General features: G+C 45.6%; 1 protein-coding gene across 2 annotated transcripts in view; it reads left to right on the top strand.

Moving 5' to 3' along the window:
- Window positions 1-17,846, top strand: part of LOC126336780 (sphingomyelin phosphodiesterase-like) — a 123,323-nt gene that overhangs the window by 27,827 nt on the left and 77,650 nt on the right. Inside the window, exon 1 of one of the 2 annotated variants that reach the window (XM_050000799.1) lies at window positions 17,124-17,208. The exons of the other annotated variant lie outside the window; for it this stretch is intronic. Within the exon in view, the coding sequence (XP_049856756.1) occupies window positions 17,173-17,208 (36 nt within the window). The 5' untranslated portion in view covers window positions 17,124-17,172. Of the gene's footprint in view, window positions 1-17,123; window positions 17,209-17,846 lie in introns of those variants that run through there. 2 annotated transcript variants of the gene reach the window in all.

The raw sequence follows: 17,846 nt of genomic DNA, 5'->3' as shown, positions 1-17,846 counted from the left end.
CATCAAACTTGATTTCATTATATATAAATGAAACAATAATTAAACAGAAATAGTCTACAAGCATACAGGTATTACATGTTTCACATTATACACACACACAATCCAAACAACATACAGAAATGATAATTTTAAAGGTACATTTCAGTAATGATATAACATATTTAAACACCATCTTAGTATTCACTCAAACTGTATATACATTTCTCTGTGAGATATAGTTTCAAATGATTTTTAAAACATTTTAGGTCTGTTTCTTTTTTAATGATTTTGGGAAGTTTATTAAAGAACCTTTTGCCTGCTTCTTCAGGGCAGTCATGGACAGTTTTAGATTTCTGTTTATCATGTAGTAATTTTCATTTCCTTTTGTACCGTGTTTGTGTACATCTTTATTCATGAGGTGTTTATCGCTTGACCTTACCGCCGGTATGCTTTGGTATATGTACAGTGAATATATACTGTCATAATACACTCCTGGAAATTGAAATAAGAACACCGTGAATTCATTGTCCCAGGAAGGGGAAACTTTATTGACACATTCCTGGGGTCAGATACATCACATGATCACACTGACAGAACCACAGGCACATAGACACAGGCAACAGAGCATGCACAATGTCGGCACTAGTACAGTGTATATCCACCTTTCGCAGCAATGCAGGCTGCTATTCTCCCATGGAGACGATCGTAGAGATGCTGGATGTAGTCCTGTGGAACGGCTTGCCATGCCATTTCCACCTGGCGCCTCAGTTGGACCAGCGTTCGTGCTGGACGTGCAGACTGCGTGAGACGACGCTTCATCCAGTCCCAAACATGCTCAATGGGGGACAGATCCGGAGATCTTGCTGGCCAGGGTAGTTGACTTACACCTTCTAGAGCACGTTGGGTGGCACGGGATACATGCGGACGTGCATTGTCCTGTTGGAACAGCAAGTTCCCTTGCCGGTCTAGGAATGGTAGAACGATGGGTTCGATGACGGTTTGGATGTACCGTGCACTATTCAATGTCCCCTCGGCGATCACCAGAGGTGTACGGCCAGTGTAGGAGATCGCTCCCCACACCATGATGCCGGGTGTTGGCCCTGTGTGCCTCGGTCGTATGCAGTACTGATTGTGGCGCTCACCTGCACGGCGCCAAACACACATACGACCATCATTGGCACCAAGGCAGAAGCGACTCTCTTCGCTGAAGACGACACGTCTCCATTTGTCCCTCCATTCACGCCTGTCGCGACACCACTGGAGGCGGGCTGCACGATGTTGGGGCGTGAGCGGAAGACGGCCTAACGGTGTGCGTTACCGTCGCCCAGCTTCATGGAGACGGTTGCGACTGGTCCTCGCCGATACCCCAGGAGCAACAGTGTCCCTAATTTGCTGGGAAGTGGCGGGTGCGGTCCCCTACGGCACTGCGTAGGATCCTACGGTCTTGGCGTGCATCCGTGCGTCGCTGCGGTCCGGTCCCAGGTCGACGGGCACGTGCACCTTCCGCCGACCACTGGCGACAACATCGATGTACTGTGGAGACCTCACGCCCCACGTGTTGAGCAATTCGGCGGTACGTCCACCCGGCCTCCCGCATGCCCACAATACGCCCTCGCTCAAAGTCCGTCAACTGCACATACGGTTCACGTCCACGCTGTCGGGGCATGCTACCAGTGTTAAAGACTGCGATGGAGCTCCGTATGCCACGGCAAACTGGCTGACACTGACGGCGGCGGTGCACAAATGCTGCGCAGCTAGCGCCATTCGACGGCCAACACCGCGGTTCCTGGTGTGTTCGCTGTGCCGTGCGTGTGATCATTGCTTGTACAGCCCTCTCGCAGTGTCCGGAGCAAGTATGGTGGGTCTGACACACCGTTGTCAATGTGTTCTTTTTTCCATTTCCAGGAGTGTAATATAGTGTACAAAAGCTTGCCTACAGGTCTGTCTTGGTGGTATTTTTGCAATGCATCTCACTGCCCTTTTCTGAATTGTGAATACCCTTTTTAAATAGCCAGCTTGTGCACTTCCTCATATATGAAATGAATAAGACAAATGTGGGAAGACAAGTCCATAATACATTGATCTGAGGACTTTATCATCCACAGTCTTCGCTGTTTTATGCATGATGAAGATCTGTTTGGGATAAAGAAGTATTATTTTCGTCGCGGGATGAAGAACGCTGTGAACAGAAGATTTTCTGTCATCATACTCAGTGTCAATGACTTATGCGTGAGCTTCGTGATTTGTATTGATTAGACTTGGTCACTGTTTCTATGTTTCGATTCATTTCACTCTGTTTCGGATAGCGGGACCAGATTCGATCTCGAGCGAGACACAGAAACTGTTTCGTTGTTTCAAAATAACGCTGTTTCAGTCCACTTGTGCGTGTAACGGACTAATTGTATCGAAACAGTGATGTTTCATTTCTGCCTCGGACGAGAATCGGGCACGGCGCAGATATTGAAACACGTTTAACACACCACTTCATAAAACACCTTCAAGAGGGTCGAAATCTTTTTGACACACAACAGCATGGAGCTTAAATTTCCGAAAATAAAGCTTCATTTCTAATTGACTGCCCTATTCCGAAATGTTATAGTATCTGTTTTATAAACACTAACAATAAAATAACGCACACTATTCGCATTCAAAATAATAAAAGTGTGAAAAACATTCAGTTAAATGACACATCTCTCATAACATGCGCATCTCTGTTCATATACAGTAATGATGTTAAAAGACGGAAGTAAACCGACAACTTTTGAATAAAATAAGGATATAGAGTGGCAGTTTTTAGACATATACATAAATTGGTTGTACGTATACTTGCAAGCAATTCGATTGATGGACCATTGACGGTTTAATGGTGAACGGGAAGGGTAGGGAAGCATGGTGGACTAATAGTAATGGTTCGAAAACACCTTGCGGGACAAAAATTTTTTATCTTACATTTTGTAATTTATTTGAATCACATGGCGTTATTTGTGAGTCTATAGTCAATGTGCCTATTCTCCATGATACCTTCAGTGCGCAAGGACATCAGCAGGACGGGGGTATATTATCCATACCAACAGAATGTCGGAGTCCAAGCAGCGTATCTGTTGTTCCTGCATTTTGCTCCCGCCTCCACTTCTATTGGTTCTATTGTCATCAGCTATGGCGTTACGAAGCCCGGTGTGAGATTATTTTATGAAGATGAATCCTGAGAAAATTAAATGTAACTTGTGTTCGGCAGTGTTGTCCTTTAAAAGCAGCTCAACTTCTTGTTTTAACAGACATTTGCGACGTAAGCATCGAAATCAGGTTTTATGAATCTGAGCTCTGACGAAGGCAGTTCAGTTTCCACAGCACTGTTCAGGAGTCTGAATTTCAGTGAATGTGCGTCAACATGAACAGTCTGTGCAAGAAATACCCAGCACTTTCACCGGTTCTGTTCTGGGTAAGTGTGGTAGACAACAAAGATTACTGGATTTGCATCAGAACCAGTGCCGTCACCCAAACAAGTCAAAAGAGACGATAATATTTTAAGACGTTTTGTCAAAGAATATCTTCTATTTAATGTAGCTGAGAGTGTAGAGTTTAGAAAAATGACTTATTTATTAAACGAAAACTATGTATCTTCCAGTAGAAAAACACTCTCCAACTGTTTGCTCTCTGAAGTGTTCGACAAAACACTATTGTAAGATCTGCAATGCATACTGCATCCTACATCTGCATTAGGACTGATGGATGGTTATCCATGAAAAATGAGAAGTATATTGCAGTGACTGCTCACTTCATTGATGAAAACTGCTATCTGAAGTCACATTTGTTATCTAGTTTTAAATTCCATGACAAGCATACGGCTGAAAACATTTCCAGTGAATTACAGAATGTAAATTCAACTTGGGGTAGTACCAACAAAATTACAGCTTGCACTACAGATAATGCACCTAATATTGTGGAGGCAGTGATGATGTGCAAATAGTGACATGTACCTTGTTTCACACATACATGGAATTTAATTGTGCAAGCAAGCCTTGAACAAATTACAGACACATGGGCAAAAGTGAAGTCAAGAGTGGAATATTTCAAAAGATGTCTTTGAGCACTTGAGAAATTACACAATATTCAGAAGCAATGGGCTTCCTTATTTTAACACCGAAACAAGATTACCCTACGAGATGTAATTCCACGTACGAAATGTTTGACAGGCTTTTTAAAACCAGAGAGCCTTTACAAAGCGCCCTCGCCATCCCCAGTGTGAATTCACAAACAAAACTGTCCAATGAAGACTGGTCAGTTATTGAAAAATCTTGTGAAATACTATCTCCTTTTGAACAAGTCACAACAGAAATCAGCAACGAAAGAAATGTGACCTTGTCAAAAGTTGTCTTATTAAACAAAGATTTACAAAGTTGTCTGAGACTGAAAAACTCAAATTACAGCAACACTATTGGATCCACGCTTCAGGGCGTATGGATTTCCAAAGCTGGGCATCGATTAAAAGAAACATAAATGCCATAATTAACAAGTGCTGTGCAATACGACAGAAACCCATTCGGTGTTCTACAGACAATCCACAACAAGCCAAACCAGTTGTGATGATAAAGTTCAACTCTAACAGTGGCAACATATGACAAGATGTTGACCAAGCTATAGGAGGCTTGATCCAAAGTGCAGACAATCCACGTGCTTCAAGAATAGTCGAGCTTGATAAATATATGAAGATGCCACTGATACACAGATCACAAGATCCATTGCTGAGGTAAAAAGAAAATCATGTGTGTTTCCTAAGCTGTTTGAAATAATGAAATGACGTCTTTGTATTATGACCACCTCTGTTCCATGTGACTGCATAATTTCAAAGCAGGGGCAAACAATAACAGACAGCAAAAAAAGTATCAAAAATGATATTTCTAAACTATAACTTAGAATAGGCATTGTAGATCTACTCAGAAATTAAACAATAAAATTTCAGTTGATTTTGTTCTTCTCTGGACAATGTGCACTGAATTTGTATTTGTCTGTATTTTGTTTAGTCTACTAAATCTTACATATAGCTGTCTTACAAGAACATTTTTCTCAAATTTATTGCACACAGAAGACACTTACATATTTACTCACCATTCAGTGAGTTTAATTTTTTGAGTATGTTACTTATTTACATGTTTGAGAATAATTATCTGATTCATGTATGTATATGTTTGTGTGTTTATTTTTGCAAATGTGATGTTTGGTTATTACACTACAGACATCTTAATGCTTGTGTATCATAAATAATTCTCAGGCAGATCAACAATGGTACCGGTACTTTGATACTTTTGTCTTTGGCATTCAGATTCTGTGATAAAAATTGCATTTCAACAGCAACTTAACTTCATCTCTGATTTTCTGGGGAAGTTTATAATAAAATGATGATGTTTCTGTTTACTATGAGCACTTGAGGGAACTCCATACACCTGTACTGTAAGTGGTGTAGAGTCGGATCTGCCACGATATAGGTACCAGAAAGGCATTACACTGTATGAATTGTTTTAAATTTTAGTCTGGATTTTATATTTCAATGAAACATACCGATCTCTGCATTTCAGTTACCTTGGAATGTTTTAACATGTTTTCCACTTCTATCAAGTGTACATCTTACGAGCTGTATCCAACTAACTCGTAAATGTTTAATGAAAAACTGCCATACTTGACCATTGTGCTATATCCTCCAGACCGTTATGGTAAATTTTTTATCTGTGTGTGCACCAGTCACTTTGCACCCAGCTCTGTATAAAAAAAATAATGGAAAATTTAACTGTGAGTGTCGGTACCGGTTTGAATTACCGCGATCGATGGTTTAACATCTGCGTGTGCTTGTAGGCTGAATAAGAGAAGTAGGCTTGTCTCAACTTTGATGGAATAGTTTATTTACGTAATCCTGCGGTCGGAACAGACTACACTGCCACCGATAACTCGTGCGAATGCGTGAGAAAAGTTCAGTACGGTAAATTATTCCACATCTAACACACCTGGATTCACGTTTTCACCACGAAGTAGAACGTGGAACCGAAAACAACAATCAAAGAATAACACACAGAACAAATGTTGCTTGTGTATGGCGTCTCTGGCGTCCAGCGGGAAAGTTTCGCAGCACTGTACTTTCAAACACACGAGCATGTGACGGCGCTGGACGATGACAGAAGACGCCACATCAGCCCTCATGATGGAAGTGGAGCGTCATTTCAAATAGCGTGCTGGAAAATTGACATGTCGTCCGTATCTTAAGGTGCGTGGTGGTGGGTCAACGGCGGCCCCCGGCTGCGTCGGCGACGACGTTGCCGGAGTGATTGCTGAGTGAGACGGAAGCTGTGGTAAGTCAGGCGTCGTTGCTTCTGGAAAGACTTACGCCGGTTTCAGCGGTCAATGGAGACTGTAGTCGGTTTCCCATTGATCAAGATGTCCACGGTCTTGCTTCCTCTGGTTACGACACGGTGTGGGCCGGAGTATGGTGGTTGGGACGAGGTTTTAATACCTTCCGTTCGTATCATGACGTGTGTGCAGGAGGATAGGTCACGATGGACAAACGTGGCAGGAGTCCCGTGTCGGAGAGGTTGCTGCGGACGGAGGCGAGTCACATGTTGTAGCAGTCGGCGGAGAAATTCCGGCTGGTCAGCCGTAGAGTTCGGCAGAGCATCGGTAGCCACGATTTCTCCCGGCAGGCGTAATGCTTCGCCATAAACCAATTCAGCTGCAGAAGCATCCAGGTCTGGCTTGAATGTGCTTCGGAGTCCAGGTAATACCACAGGAAGTGCTTTGGTCGGCAGAGCATCGGTAGCCACGATTTCTCCCGGCAGGCGTAATGCTACGCCATAAACCAATTCAGCTGCAGAAGCATCCAGGTCTGGCTTGAATGTGCTTCGGAGTCCAAGTAATACCACAGGAAGTGCTTTGGTCCATCCGGTGTCATGACACATTAGGGCAGCTTTTAGGGTACGATGCCATCGCTCTATTAAATCATTGCTGGCAGGGTGATAGCTCGTTGTCCAGTGCCACAAAATTTTGTCAGCTCTCGAAACAAATCGGACTCGAATTGACGTCCCCTGTCTGTCGTAATGTGCAGCAGGCAACCAAACGTGACACCCAGTGTGTGATGAAGGTGAATGCGATAGTTTCTGCCGTAACATTGTCTACTGGTGCAGCTTCTGGCCATCGAGTGCACCGATCAAATCATCGTAAGTACGTAACGGTGACCATCGGGTGATGATAGTGGGCCAGCAATGTCAAGGTGGACATGCGTGAATCGTGCTGTCGTGATTGGAAAGCTTCCTACCGGTGAGTGAACGTGGCGATTTACACTCCTGGAAATGGAAAAAAGAACACATTGACACCGGTGTGTCAGACCCACCATACTTGCTCCGGACACTGCGAGAGGGCTGTACAAGCAGTGATCACACGCACGGCACAGCGGACACACCAGGAACCGCGGTGTTGGCCGTCGAATGGCGCTAGCTGCGCAGCATTTGTGCACCGCCGCCGTCAGTGTCAGCCAGTTTGCCGTGGCATACGGAGCTCCATCGCAGTCTTTAACACTGGTAGCATGCCGCGACAGCGTGGACGTGAACCGTATGTGCAGTTGACGGACTTCGAGCGAGGGCGTATAGTGGGCATGCGGGAGGCCGGGTGGACGTACCGCCGAATTGCTCAACACGTGGGGCGTGAGGTCTCCACAGTACATCGATGTTGTCGCCAGTGGTCGGCGAAAGGTGCACGTGCCCGTCGACCTGGGACCGGACCGCAGCGACGCACGGATGCACGCCAAGACCGTAGGATCCTACGCAGTGCCGTAGGGGACCGCACCGCCACTTCCCAGCAAATTAGGGACACTGTTGCTCCTGGGGTATCAGCGAGGACCATTCGCAACCGTCTCCATGAAGCTGGGCTACGGTCCCGCACACAGTTAGGCCGTGTTCCGCTCACGCCCCAACATCGTGCAGCCCGCCTCCAGTGGTGTCGCGACAGGCGTGAATGGAGGGACGAATGGAGACGTGTCGTCTTCAGCGATGAGAGTCGCTTCTGCCTTGGTGCCACTGATGGTCGTATGCGTGTTTGGCGCCGTGCAGGTGAGCGCCACAATCAGGACTGCATACGACCGAGGCACACAGGGCCAACACCCGGCATCATGGTGTGGGGAGCAATCTCCTACACAGGCCGTACACCTCTGGTGATCGTCGAGGGGACACTGAATAGTGCACGATACATCCAAACCGTCATCGAACCCATCGTTCTACCATTCCTAGACCGGCAAGGGAACTTGCTGTTCCAACAGGACAATGCACGTCCGCATGTATCCCGTGCCACCCAACGTGCTCTAGAAGGTGTAAGTCAACTACCCTGGCCAGCAAGATCTCCGGATCTGTCCCCCATTGAGCATGTTTGGGACTGGATGAAGCGTCGTCTCACGCGGTCTGCATGTCCAGCACGAACGCTGGTCCAACTGAGGCGCCAGGTGGAAATGGCATGGCAAGCCGTTCCACAGGACTACATCCAGCATCTCTACGACCGTCTCCATGGGAGAATAGCAGCCTGCATTGCTGCGAAAGGTGGATATACACTATACTAGTGCCGAAATTGTGCATGCTCTGTTGCCTGTTTCTATGTGCCTGTGGTTCTGTCAGTGTGATCATGTGATGTATCTGACCCCAGGAATGTGTCAATAAAGTTTCCCCTTCCTGGGACAATGAATTCACGGTGTTCTTATTTCAATTTCCAGGAGTGTATTTTGCTACGCTCGCATTTCAAGCAGCATCTCGCCCATTAACGGCAGTCCGTTTGCATTCCAGGCCACACGTAACACGTTGTAACTAAGCGTGTCGTAGCTCGTATTCCTGGGTGACATAAGATGTGCAGCGAATGGAAATCGCCCTTCCGAAATTCCAGAGGTAGGAAGGGTCTCGTCTTCAAATGGCTCTGAGCACTATGCGACTTAACTCCTGAGGTCATCAGTCGCCTAAAACTTAGAACTAATTAAACGTAACTAACCTAAAGACACTACACAAATCCATGCCCGATGCAGGATTCGAACCTGCGACCGTAGCGGTCGCTCGGCTCCAGATTGTAGTGCCTAGAACCACACGGCCACTCCGGCCGGCCGGTCTCGCCTTCGCTGTGGACATCTCACAATAAAGCTTTACATCGCTTCCAGGAATGTCTACCAGCTGCAGGTCCAGCGCTGATTCACCATTTGACAGAATCGCTTGTATTCGTAATTCGGCATCAGCTTGCTGTGCTGCAGCGAGGTTGGCGTAATTGACCGTATTGGCGATGCTGCTGACTCTGGACAAACAATCGGCCACTACATTGTCTATCCTAGACACAAGACGTACATCAGTGGTAAACTGAGAAATAAACATGGGCTGGTTGTGCTGCCTGGGGGAACAGTTCATGTTGTTCTGACGGAATGTATATGTTAGTGGCATGTTATCCGTAAAGATAAACAGTCACGTGCTCCTAGTTGCGGTCTGAAGTACTTGACAGATTCGTAAATGGCCAGAAGTTCTCTGTCGTATGCGCTCAGAAGTCTTTGTGAGGTTGTCAGCTTGCGTGAAAAAAATGCGAGTGGCTGCCACATTGTTGCTGCAACACAGCGCCGACTGCGGTCTGGCTAGCGTCCACTACCAGTGTTAACGTGGCGGAAGGATCTGGATGTGCCACCAGAGCTGCGTTGGCGATGTTTTTCTTGGCCGCCTCAAATGCGACAGTCATTTCGTGAGTCCAAGTTATGGGCGCGTTAACCTTGGCTTTCGGACCAGTTAGCGCTGCGACTAAAGATTCCTGTAGCCCGAGGAAATGCCGTAGTTCCTTGGCTGTAGCGGGTCTCGGAATGCGCGAAATGGCTTCCACCTTCTCAGGTAGTGGTAGCGATCCTGCCGCAGAAATGCTGTGTCAGAGAAAGTCTACTTCAGGTTGACCAAAGACACATTTTGAGGTATTGAGCACGATTCCGTAGTGTTCCAATCGCTTGAATACTTCGGTTAGATGGTGGCGATGTTCCAAGGACGACGACGGAAAAACCAAAATGTCGTCCAAGCATGCAAACGCAAAAGGTAAACCCTGTAGCACAGAATCTATGAAGCGCTGCCATGTCTGTGCGGCATTCCTCAGTCCAAAAGTCATGAACATGCTCTCGAATAAACCAAAAGGAGTGATGATGGCTGTCTTTGGAATACCACGTTCGGCTACAGGTATCTGTGTGTAGGCCTTTGCACAGTCTGAACACTACTGAGCCACTCAATGCGTAATTGTAATCGCGCAACAAGGGTACGGGATAACGATCCGGTATTGTCCGGGCGTTCAGTGCTCTATAATCGCCGCGGGGGCTCCATGCACCCTCCTTCTTTGGAACTAGATGTAATGGTGAGGACCAAGGGCTGTTGGAAGGCCGGATACAACCTTCGCACAACATACAGTCAGATTACGCCTCTGCTATTTTGAGGCGATCTGGGGCTAAACGTCGCGTCCTGCAAGAGGTAGAGAGTCCATCAGCAACCTCAATATAATGGACGGTATCATGTCTTACCTCCTTAGGTGCTCCGGGTGGTCGCATCAGGGCTGGAAATCCTCGCAGCAGCTCCGCGTACTCGCCATCCACTACCTTGGCAGCATGGACAGCGGCATCTCGATGGAATCCGGAAGTTGTTAGGCCGGTGGTGTTGTCAACCAGGCGAGATTTCCTATGTCAGACAGCAGTTGTAGTGGGCGAGGAAGTCGGCTCCGATGATTGGTTCGCCGACGTCCACGACGGTGAAGTTCCACGCGAAAGCGCGCCGCAACCCGAGGTCGAGTTCCAAGCATCGTGTCATACGTTGTAATCCGGTAGTTATTAGCAGCAGTGAGACAAATGGGCGTAGACGGTCGTTTCTGACGTAGCATGGTTCCAGGAAAGTTTGACAAATCGGAACCAATGTTTACTAAGTACTTCGGTAATTTCCAAAAATGAGCGCGTGGGCTCCTAATGATATATATCGAACGTGTGACTCGATGTCGACCATAGGAGTCTAGTGGCTCGAATTATGGGGAAAGTGTAGTGCTTTGCCAGGGGAACGAATTTTATCGTTTTCGGTGTGAATAGCAATAAGCGAAAGCATTGCAGTTTTGAGTGCCGAGAGCCTCACCTGACGAAATCAATTTCCTCGTTCATATAGCGTGCACAGTTTTACCTCTTGCGATATCTAAATTTATATCTATATAAACTTGAGGTTGCCTGGAAAAATTGACCCTACTGATACTCTCCTTCTATCTCTGACTGACATAGCAAGAGAGCACCCAAGTTATGGGAAAAAGAATTGCTGTTGACAGCTTACAGAACACGAGTAATAATGGACGAATAAGACGTGGCCGACGATTAAAGTAAATAACGTTACTACTCGTACTTTTATTTGTTGTTGTTGTTGTTGTGGCCTTCAGTCCTGAGACTGGTTTGATGCAGCTCTCCATGCTACTGTATCCCGTGCAAGCTTCTTCATCTCCCAGTACCTACCAAAACCTACGCCCTTCTGACTCTGCTTAGTGTATTCATCTCTTGGTCTCCCTCTACGACTTTTACCCTCCACGCTGGCTTCCAATACTAAATTGGTGGTCCCTTGATGCCTCAGAACATGTCTTACCAACCGATCCCTTCTTCTAGTCAAGTTGTGCCACAAACTTCTCTTCTCCCCAATCCTGTTCAATACTTCCTCATTAGTTATGTGATCTACCCATCTAATCTTCAGCATTCTTCTGTAGCACCAAATTTCAAAAGCTTCTATTCTCGTCTTGTCTAAATTATTTATCGTCCACGTTTCACTTCCATACATGCCTACACCCCATACAAATACTTTCAGAAACAACTTCCTAACACTTAAATCTATACTCGATATTAATAAATTTCTCTTCTTCAGAAACGCTTTCCTTGCCACTGCCAGTCTACATTTTATATCCTCTCTCTTCGACCATCATCAGTTATTTTGCTCCCCAAATAGCAAAACTCCTTTACTACTTTAAGTGTCTCATTTCCTAATCTAATTCCCTCAGCATCACCCGACTTCATTCGACTACATTCTATTATCCTCGTTTTGGTTTTGTTGATGTTCATCTTATATCCTCCTTTCAAGACACTATCCTTTCCGTTCAACTGCTCTTCCAAGTCCTTTGCTGTTTCTGACATAATTAGAATGTCATCGACGAACCTCAAAGTTTTTATTTCTTCTCCATGGATTTTAATACCTACTCCGAACTTTTCTTTTGTTTCCTTCACAGCTTGCTCAAATACAGATTGAATAACATTGGGGAGAGACAATAACCCTGTCTCACTCCCTTCCCAACCGCTGCTCCCCTTTCATGCCCCTCGACTCTTATAACTGTCATCTGGTTTCTGTACAAATTGTAAATAGCCTTTCGCTTCCTGTATTTTACCCCTGCCACCTTCAGAATTTGAAAGAGAGTATTCCAGTCAACATTGTCAAAAGCTTTCTCTGAGTCTACAAATGCTAGAAACGTAGGTTTGCCCTTCCTTAATCTAGCTTCTAAGATACGTCGTAGGGTCAGTATTGCCTCACGTATTCCAACATTTCTACGGAATCCAAACTGATCTTCCCCGAGGTTGGCTTCTACCAGTTTTTCCATTCGTCTGTAAAGAATTCGCGTTAGTATTTTGCAGCTGTGACTTATTAAACTGATAATTCGGTAATTTTTACATCTGACAACACCTGCTTTCTTTGGCTTGGAATTATTATATTCTTCTGTAAGTCTGAGGGTATTTCGCCTGTTTCATACATCTTGCTCACTAGATGGTAGGGTTTTGTCAGGACTGGCTCTCCCAAGGCCGTCAGTAGTTCTAATGCAATGTTGTCTACTCCGGGGGCCTTGTTTCGACTCAGGTCTTTCAGTGCTCTGTCAAACTCTTCACGCAGCCTCGTATCTCCCATTTCATCTTCATCTACATCCTCTTCCACTTCCATAATATTGTCCTCAAGTACTTCGCCCTTGTATAGACCGTCTATATAGTCCTTCCACCTTTCTGCTTTCCCTTCTTTGCTCAGATCTGGGTTTCCATCTGAGCTCGTGATGTTCATGCAAGTGGTTCTCTTTTCTCCAAAGGTCTCTTTAATTTTCCTGTAGGCAGTATCTACCTTACCCCTAGTGAGATAAGCCTCTACATCCTTACATTTGTCCTCTAGCCATCCCTGCTTAGCCATTTTGCACTTCCTGTCGATCTCATTTTTGAGACGCCTGTTTTTCTTTTTGCCTGCTTCATTTACTGCATTTTATATTTTCTCCTTTCATCAATTAAATTCAATATATCTTCTGTTACCCAAGGATTTCTACTAGCCCTCGTCTTTTTACCTACTTGATCCTCTGCTGCCTTCACTACTTCATCCCTCAGAGCTACCCATTCTTCTTCTACTGTGTTTCTTTCCCCCATTCCTGTCACTCGTTCCCTTATGCTCTCCCTGAAACTCTGTACAACCTCTGGTTTAGTCAGTTTATTAATGTTCGTCTTTTGTCATTGCTCTAGTGAATATTCATAACTCGCGCCACCAGAATCGTATGGTCGCCCCACGTTCAATATATATCGTTATGAGCCCACGCGTTCGATAGGCAATCATTCTTGGAAATTACCAGTACTTCCAGATGAACTTCGGTCACTTACAAACAGGCGCCTGGATGTCGGACAGCAACCGGTGGAGGCGCTCACTTCCGAACACCGCTGCCGTTTGGGTAGGCGCAGGGCGTCGTACTCTTACATGCTTGCTCGCCAAACTTGCGATGGATGGTACCAACAGACTGTTTGTTCTGCCCCTGTCGTAGGGAGGTTGTCGATGATCGGCTGCGTGAGGGACGACGGAATCGATGTCCGCTCCTGTTGTCCGTGTCGCGGCTGTGTAAGAGCTCGATGATTTGCCGTGATAGCACTTCTTATTAAATAAAACAGTAAACCAGTGAAAAACTGATTTTAATAAACATTTTAAATACGATAATGTACTTGTACAATCCGAGAAAACATGCAACATTTCTTATTAAATAAAACGGTAAACTAGAGAAAAACTGCAAATACCTTCTACGGGGAGGGGGGGGGGGGAGGGGGGGGGGGCAGGGGCTAGCTTCCCTTCCACATACACAACGCTGGTCGTGAACTGGCTGATATAATCTGAGTGTCGCAGCTGCCTGGGCGATGCCTTCTCTGGCTTTACCTTAAAGGCATAGGTAAGCGGTTTGTGATCTGTGTGAATCGTGAACTGTCGCCCTTGCAATGCGTGTCTGAATTTTTTTACTGCCGCATAAGCTGCGTACAGCTCACGGTCATATGTTGCCCAACGTTGCTGAGATGGTGACAACTTATGACTATAAAATGCAATGGGCTGCCATAACTGATCAATTTGTTGCTGAAGTACGGCACCAATTGCAGTGGACGAAGCATCAACCATGAGAGCGAGTGGAGCATACGCGACCGGGTGTGCTAATTGCGCGGCCTCTGCTATAGCTTTTTTTATAGCGTCAAACGTGGTGTCCGCCTCGATAGTCCGATCCACACTGTGGTTAGGTTTAGGTGCGCCTTTAAGTAGTTCATTCAATGGTGCAGTTATCAGTGCATGATTGCGACTGAATCGTTGGTAGAAATTCACTAGTCCAATGAATCGTCGTAATTCTTTGACTGTGACAGGGAAGGGGTATTTGTTTATGGCCTCTACTTAACTTGTGGCGGTCGAATACCCTGTGCATTCACCAAATATCCTAGAAAGTGGACCTCTTTTTCACCAAAAACACACTTGGAAGGATTAATTACTAGTCCATGTGTTCGTAGGCGGTCAAACACTTGTCCCAAATGCTGTAAGTGCTCCTCTTCCGATGCAGACATCACCAATAAATCATCTATATACACATAGCAAAAATCTAAATCTCTTGTAACCTCATCCATAAAACGTTGGAAGGTCTGGGCGGCATTGCACAGTCCGAATGGCATTCGGGTGAATTCAAATAGACCGAATGGTGTTTTCACCGCTGTTTTAGGAATGTCTTCTGCAGCTATAGGGATCTGATAGTAAGCTCGAACTAGATCAATGGTAGAAAATATAGTCTTACCGTGAACATTTGCAGAAAAGTCTTCTATATGTGGAACTGGGTACCGGTCTGGAATGGTCCTTGCATTGAGTTGGCGATAGTCACCGCAGGGGCGCCACCCATTCTTCTTTTTAGGCACGAAGTGAATTGGGGATGCCCAACTGCTACTAGAAACTCTGCAAATACCTTGTGACAGCATGCTGCGAAATTCCTGCTTTACCACTTTTAGCTTTTCGGCCGTTAAACGTCTAGGCCGAGCGTGAGTTGGCGGCCCTGGCGTGGTCAAAATGTGGTGGACGGTTGTATGCTTGACTGGTGGGAGAGTAGGCGATTGCTGTGTGATCTCGGGGTATCCTTTCAGTAATCGTATATATGGTGTGTCGCCTGTGACTGTGCGTACCTCTAGTGGTGTGATACAACGGACTTTTCCTGTTGTAGACTAGTAGTCAAATCTACCAGTCGCTGACGTCGCAGATCTGGCAGTAAGTCGTAGAAGGACAAAAAATCTGCTCCAATAATAGGCTGTGATATATCTGCCACTGTAAATTGCCATTCAAACACACGGCGTAGCCCCAAGTTAAGGAATAATGTTACTCGACCGTATGTTCTAATTTTGGAGTCATTGGCGGCGTATAGATAACAGTCGTCGCAGCTCCGGCGTGATAGGCGATTTGCTGGATATACGGACACTTATACGCCTGTATCGACGAGAAACTGTAGTTTTGTTTCGCGGTCTGTCACAAAAAGTCGGCGAATGTTTGCACTGGAAGTTTTCGCTGCTACGGTGGCTGCCTCATGTTTCCACTTGCAAGGTGACGTACACCTTTGTGCATCATTGCCAAATGTCTTGTGGTACCAGCATAAGTTCTGTAGTGATGGTGTTCGATTGCGACTTCGTGATCGCCGGCGGCGTGGCCGTTGGCGGTTGTGCGTTGTTTGTGATGCAGCTACCTGTGCGGTCAACTCTGCCAGTTGTGATTGTAGGGAGACTAGCGTCACTGTGGGCGAATTTTCTTGTTGTGGCGTTAATGTTGAGACACTTGATGTGGGATACATTTCAATTAACCTGTCGGCCGTTTGTGCCAGTGTGTTTAAATCGCCTGCACATACCGTGAGAATTTTTTGAGTATCTGACGGCAACCGTGACAACCATATGTTTCGTAGCACATCATCAGTTAGAGTGTTACTTGCCAGTGTGCGCAAACGTCGTAAGAGTTGTGATGGAGTGCGATCTCCGAGTTCTTCAGTGCGCAGTAGCTTCTCTAGCCGTTTTGCCTCTGATTGAGACAAACGCGTTATTAATGCGTTTTTAATGGATGCATAACAATCGGTATCCGGTAGTGCGGCTAGGATATCTTGTACTTCTGCTGCTAGATCTTCTGTAAGTGATGCAACCACATAGCTGTACTTAGTTTCGTCCGCCGATATTTGTGCGAGGACGAACTGGCTTTCTAACTGGGCAAACCACAATAGAGGATGATGTAACCAGAATGGTGGAGGTTTTATCGTCACCCTGTTAAATGCACTGCTGGCTTCAGGCTGAACTGAGACTGGCGAATCGGTCATTATCGTGCTGAAACGAGCGCGACGCGGCTGGCGCGGAAGTTACAAACGTAAACGCTGCGGAACTTCGTTAAACGCTGAAGCCGACGCGGATGTTACGTAGTTCGTCGGGGTCACCAAATGTGAGTGTTGGAGAAAACAATTCCCTTATTCCCACATACATTTAGCAATAACTGAACACTACACACAGGAATGAATTGTGTAGACATGAACAGCACGGAATAACTAACTAAAGCTAAGTCAAAGAATAACTATATCACTGCACGTAAATTAACACTTCACGGAATGTTTATGAAGCACTGTACACTTGTAGGGATCAATTGTCAGGAACAGGTCACTACAAATATTACACTGCAATCGATAACTCGTGCGAATGCGTGAGAAAAGTTCGGTACGGTAAATTATTACGTATCTAACACACTTGGATTCACGCTTTCGCCACGGAGTAGAATGTGGAACCGAAAACAACAATCAAAGAATAAAACACAGAACAAATGTTGCTTGTGTGTAGCGTCTCTGGCGTCCAGCGGGAAAGTTTCGCAGCACTGTGCTTTCAAACACCCGATCATGTCACGGAGCTGGACGATGACAGAAGACGCCACAGTGAGTAAGAAGAGTGTGAGTGACACACTCGTAAATGTTAATTCAGTGTCTCACTTCCCGGAATGCTATCTCAGCAAATTGTGTCTTATGATATGCCTTTTCAAGAGAACATGTAGATTATCACTCATAAAACCTATCATAATTAAGCACTAGTGTGTCAGGGGAACCAGCTTGGCATAATCCGTTATGTCAGACGTACAAATTCTGTCCTAAGTCAATTGGAAAGCATGATAGTCACATGACACGAAAGCAGCGCATTTTCTGCAGGAAATACTAAACTGCCAAGAGGCCAAAGTGAAAATTTCACATTTTTTGCGATATGATTGGCGCTCTCGTGCCTCATTTATGTTTTTATGACAATATTTATACAGTTGACACTCAATATGATATAATGTGGAGGCCTATACGATTACAAAAGACAGACTGTTTCACGGTTTCGAAACAGCGTTCCGAAACATTACGTTGTCTGTTTCAATTGTTTGGAAACAGTTATGTGTTTCACTTCGCCTATCTCTAGTATCGATTATTTGCTGTTGCATAGGGGAGGGACGTTATAGGGCTATCAATTTTCCATTCTATTTGGAGTTCCGAATTCACTGTCTGATGACATAAATTTGCGGTAGATGCAACCAACATGA

Source organism: Schistocerca gregaria, chromosome 2 (genome assembly GCF_023897955.1).
Source record: "Schistocerca gregaria isolate iqSchGreg1 chromosome 2, iqSchGreg1.2, whole genome shotgun sequence".
In the NCBI taxonomy this organism is placed as follows: domain Eukaryota; kingdom Metazoa; phylum Arthropoda; class Insecta; order Orthoptera; family Acrididae; genus Schistocerca; species Schistocerca gregaria.
The sequence above is the reverse complement of the archived record's forward strand: the minus strand, read 5'-3'. Positions and strand labels throughout refer to the sequence as shown.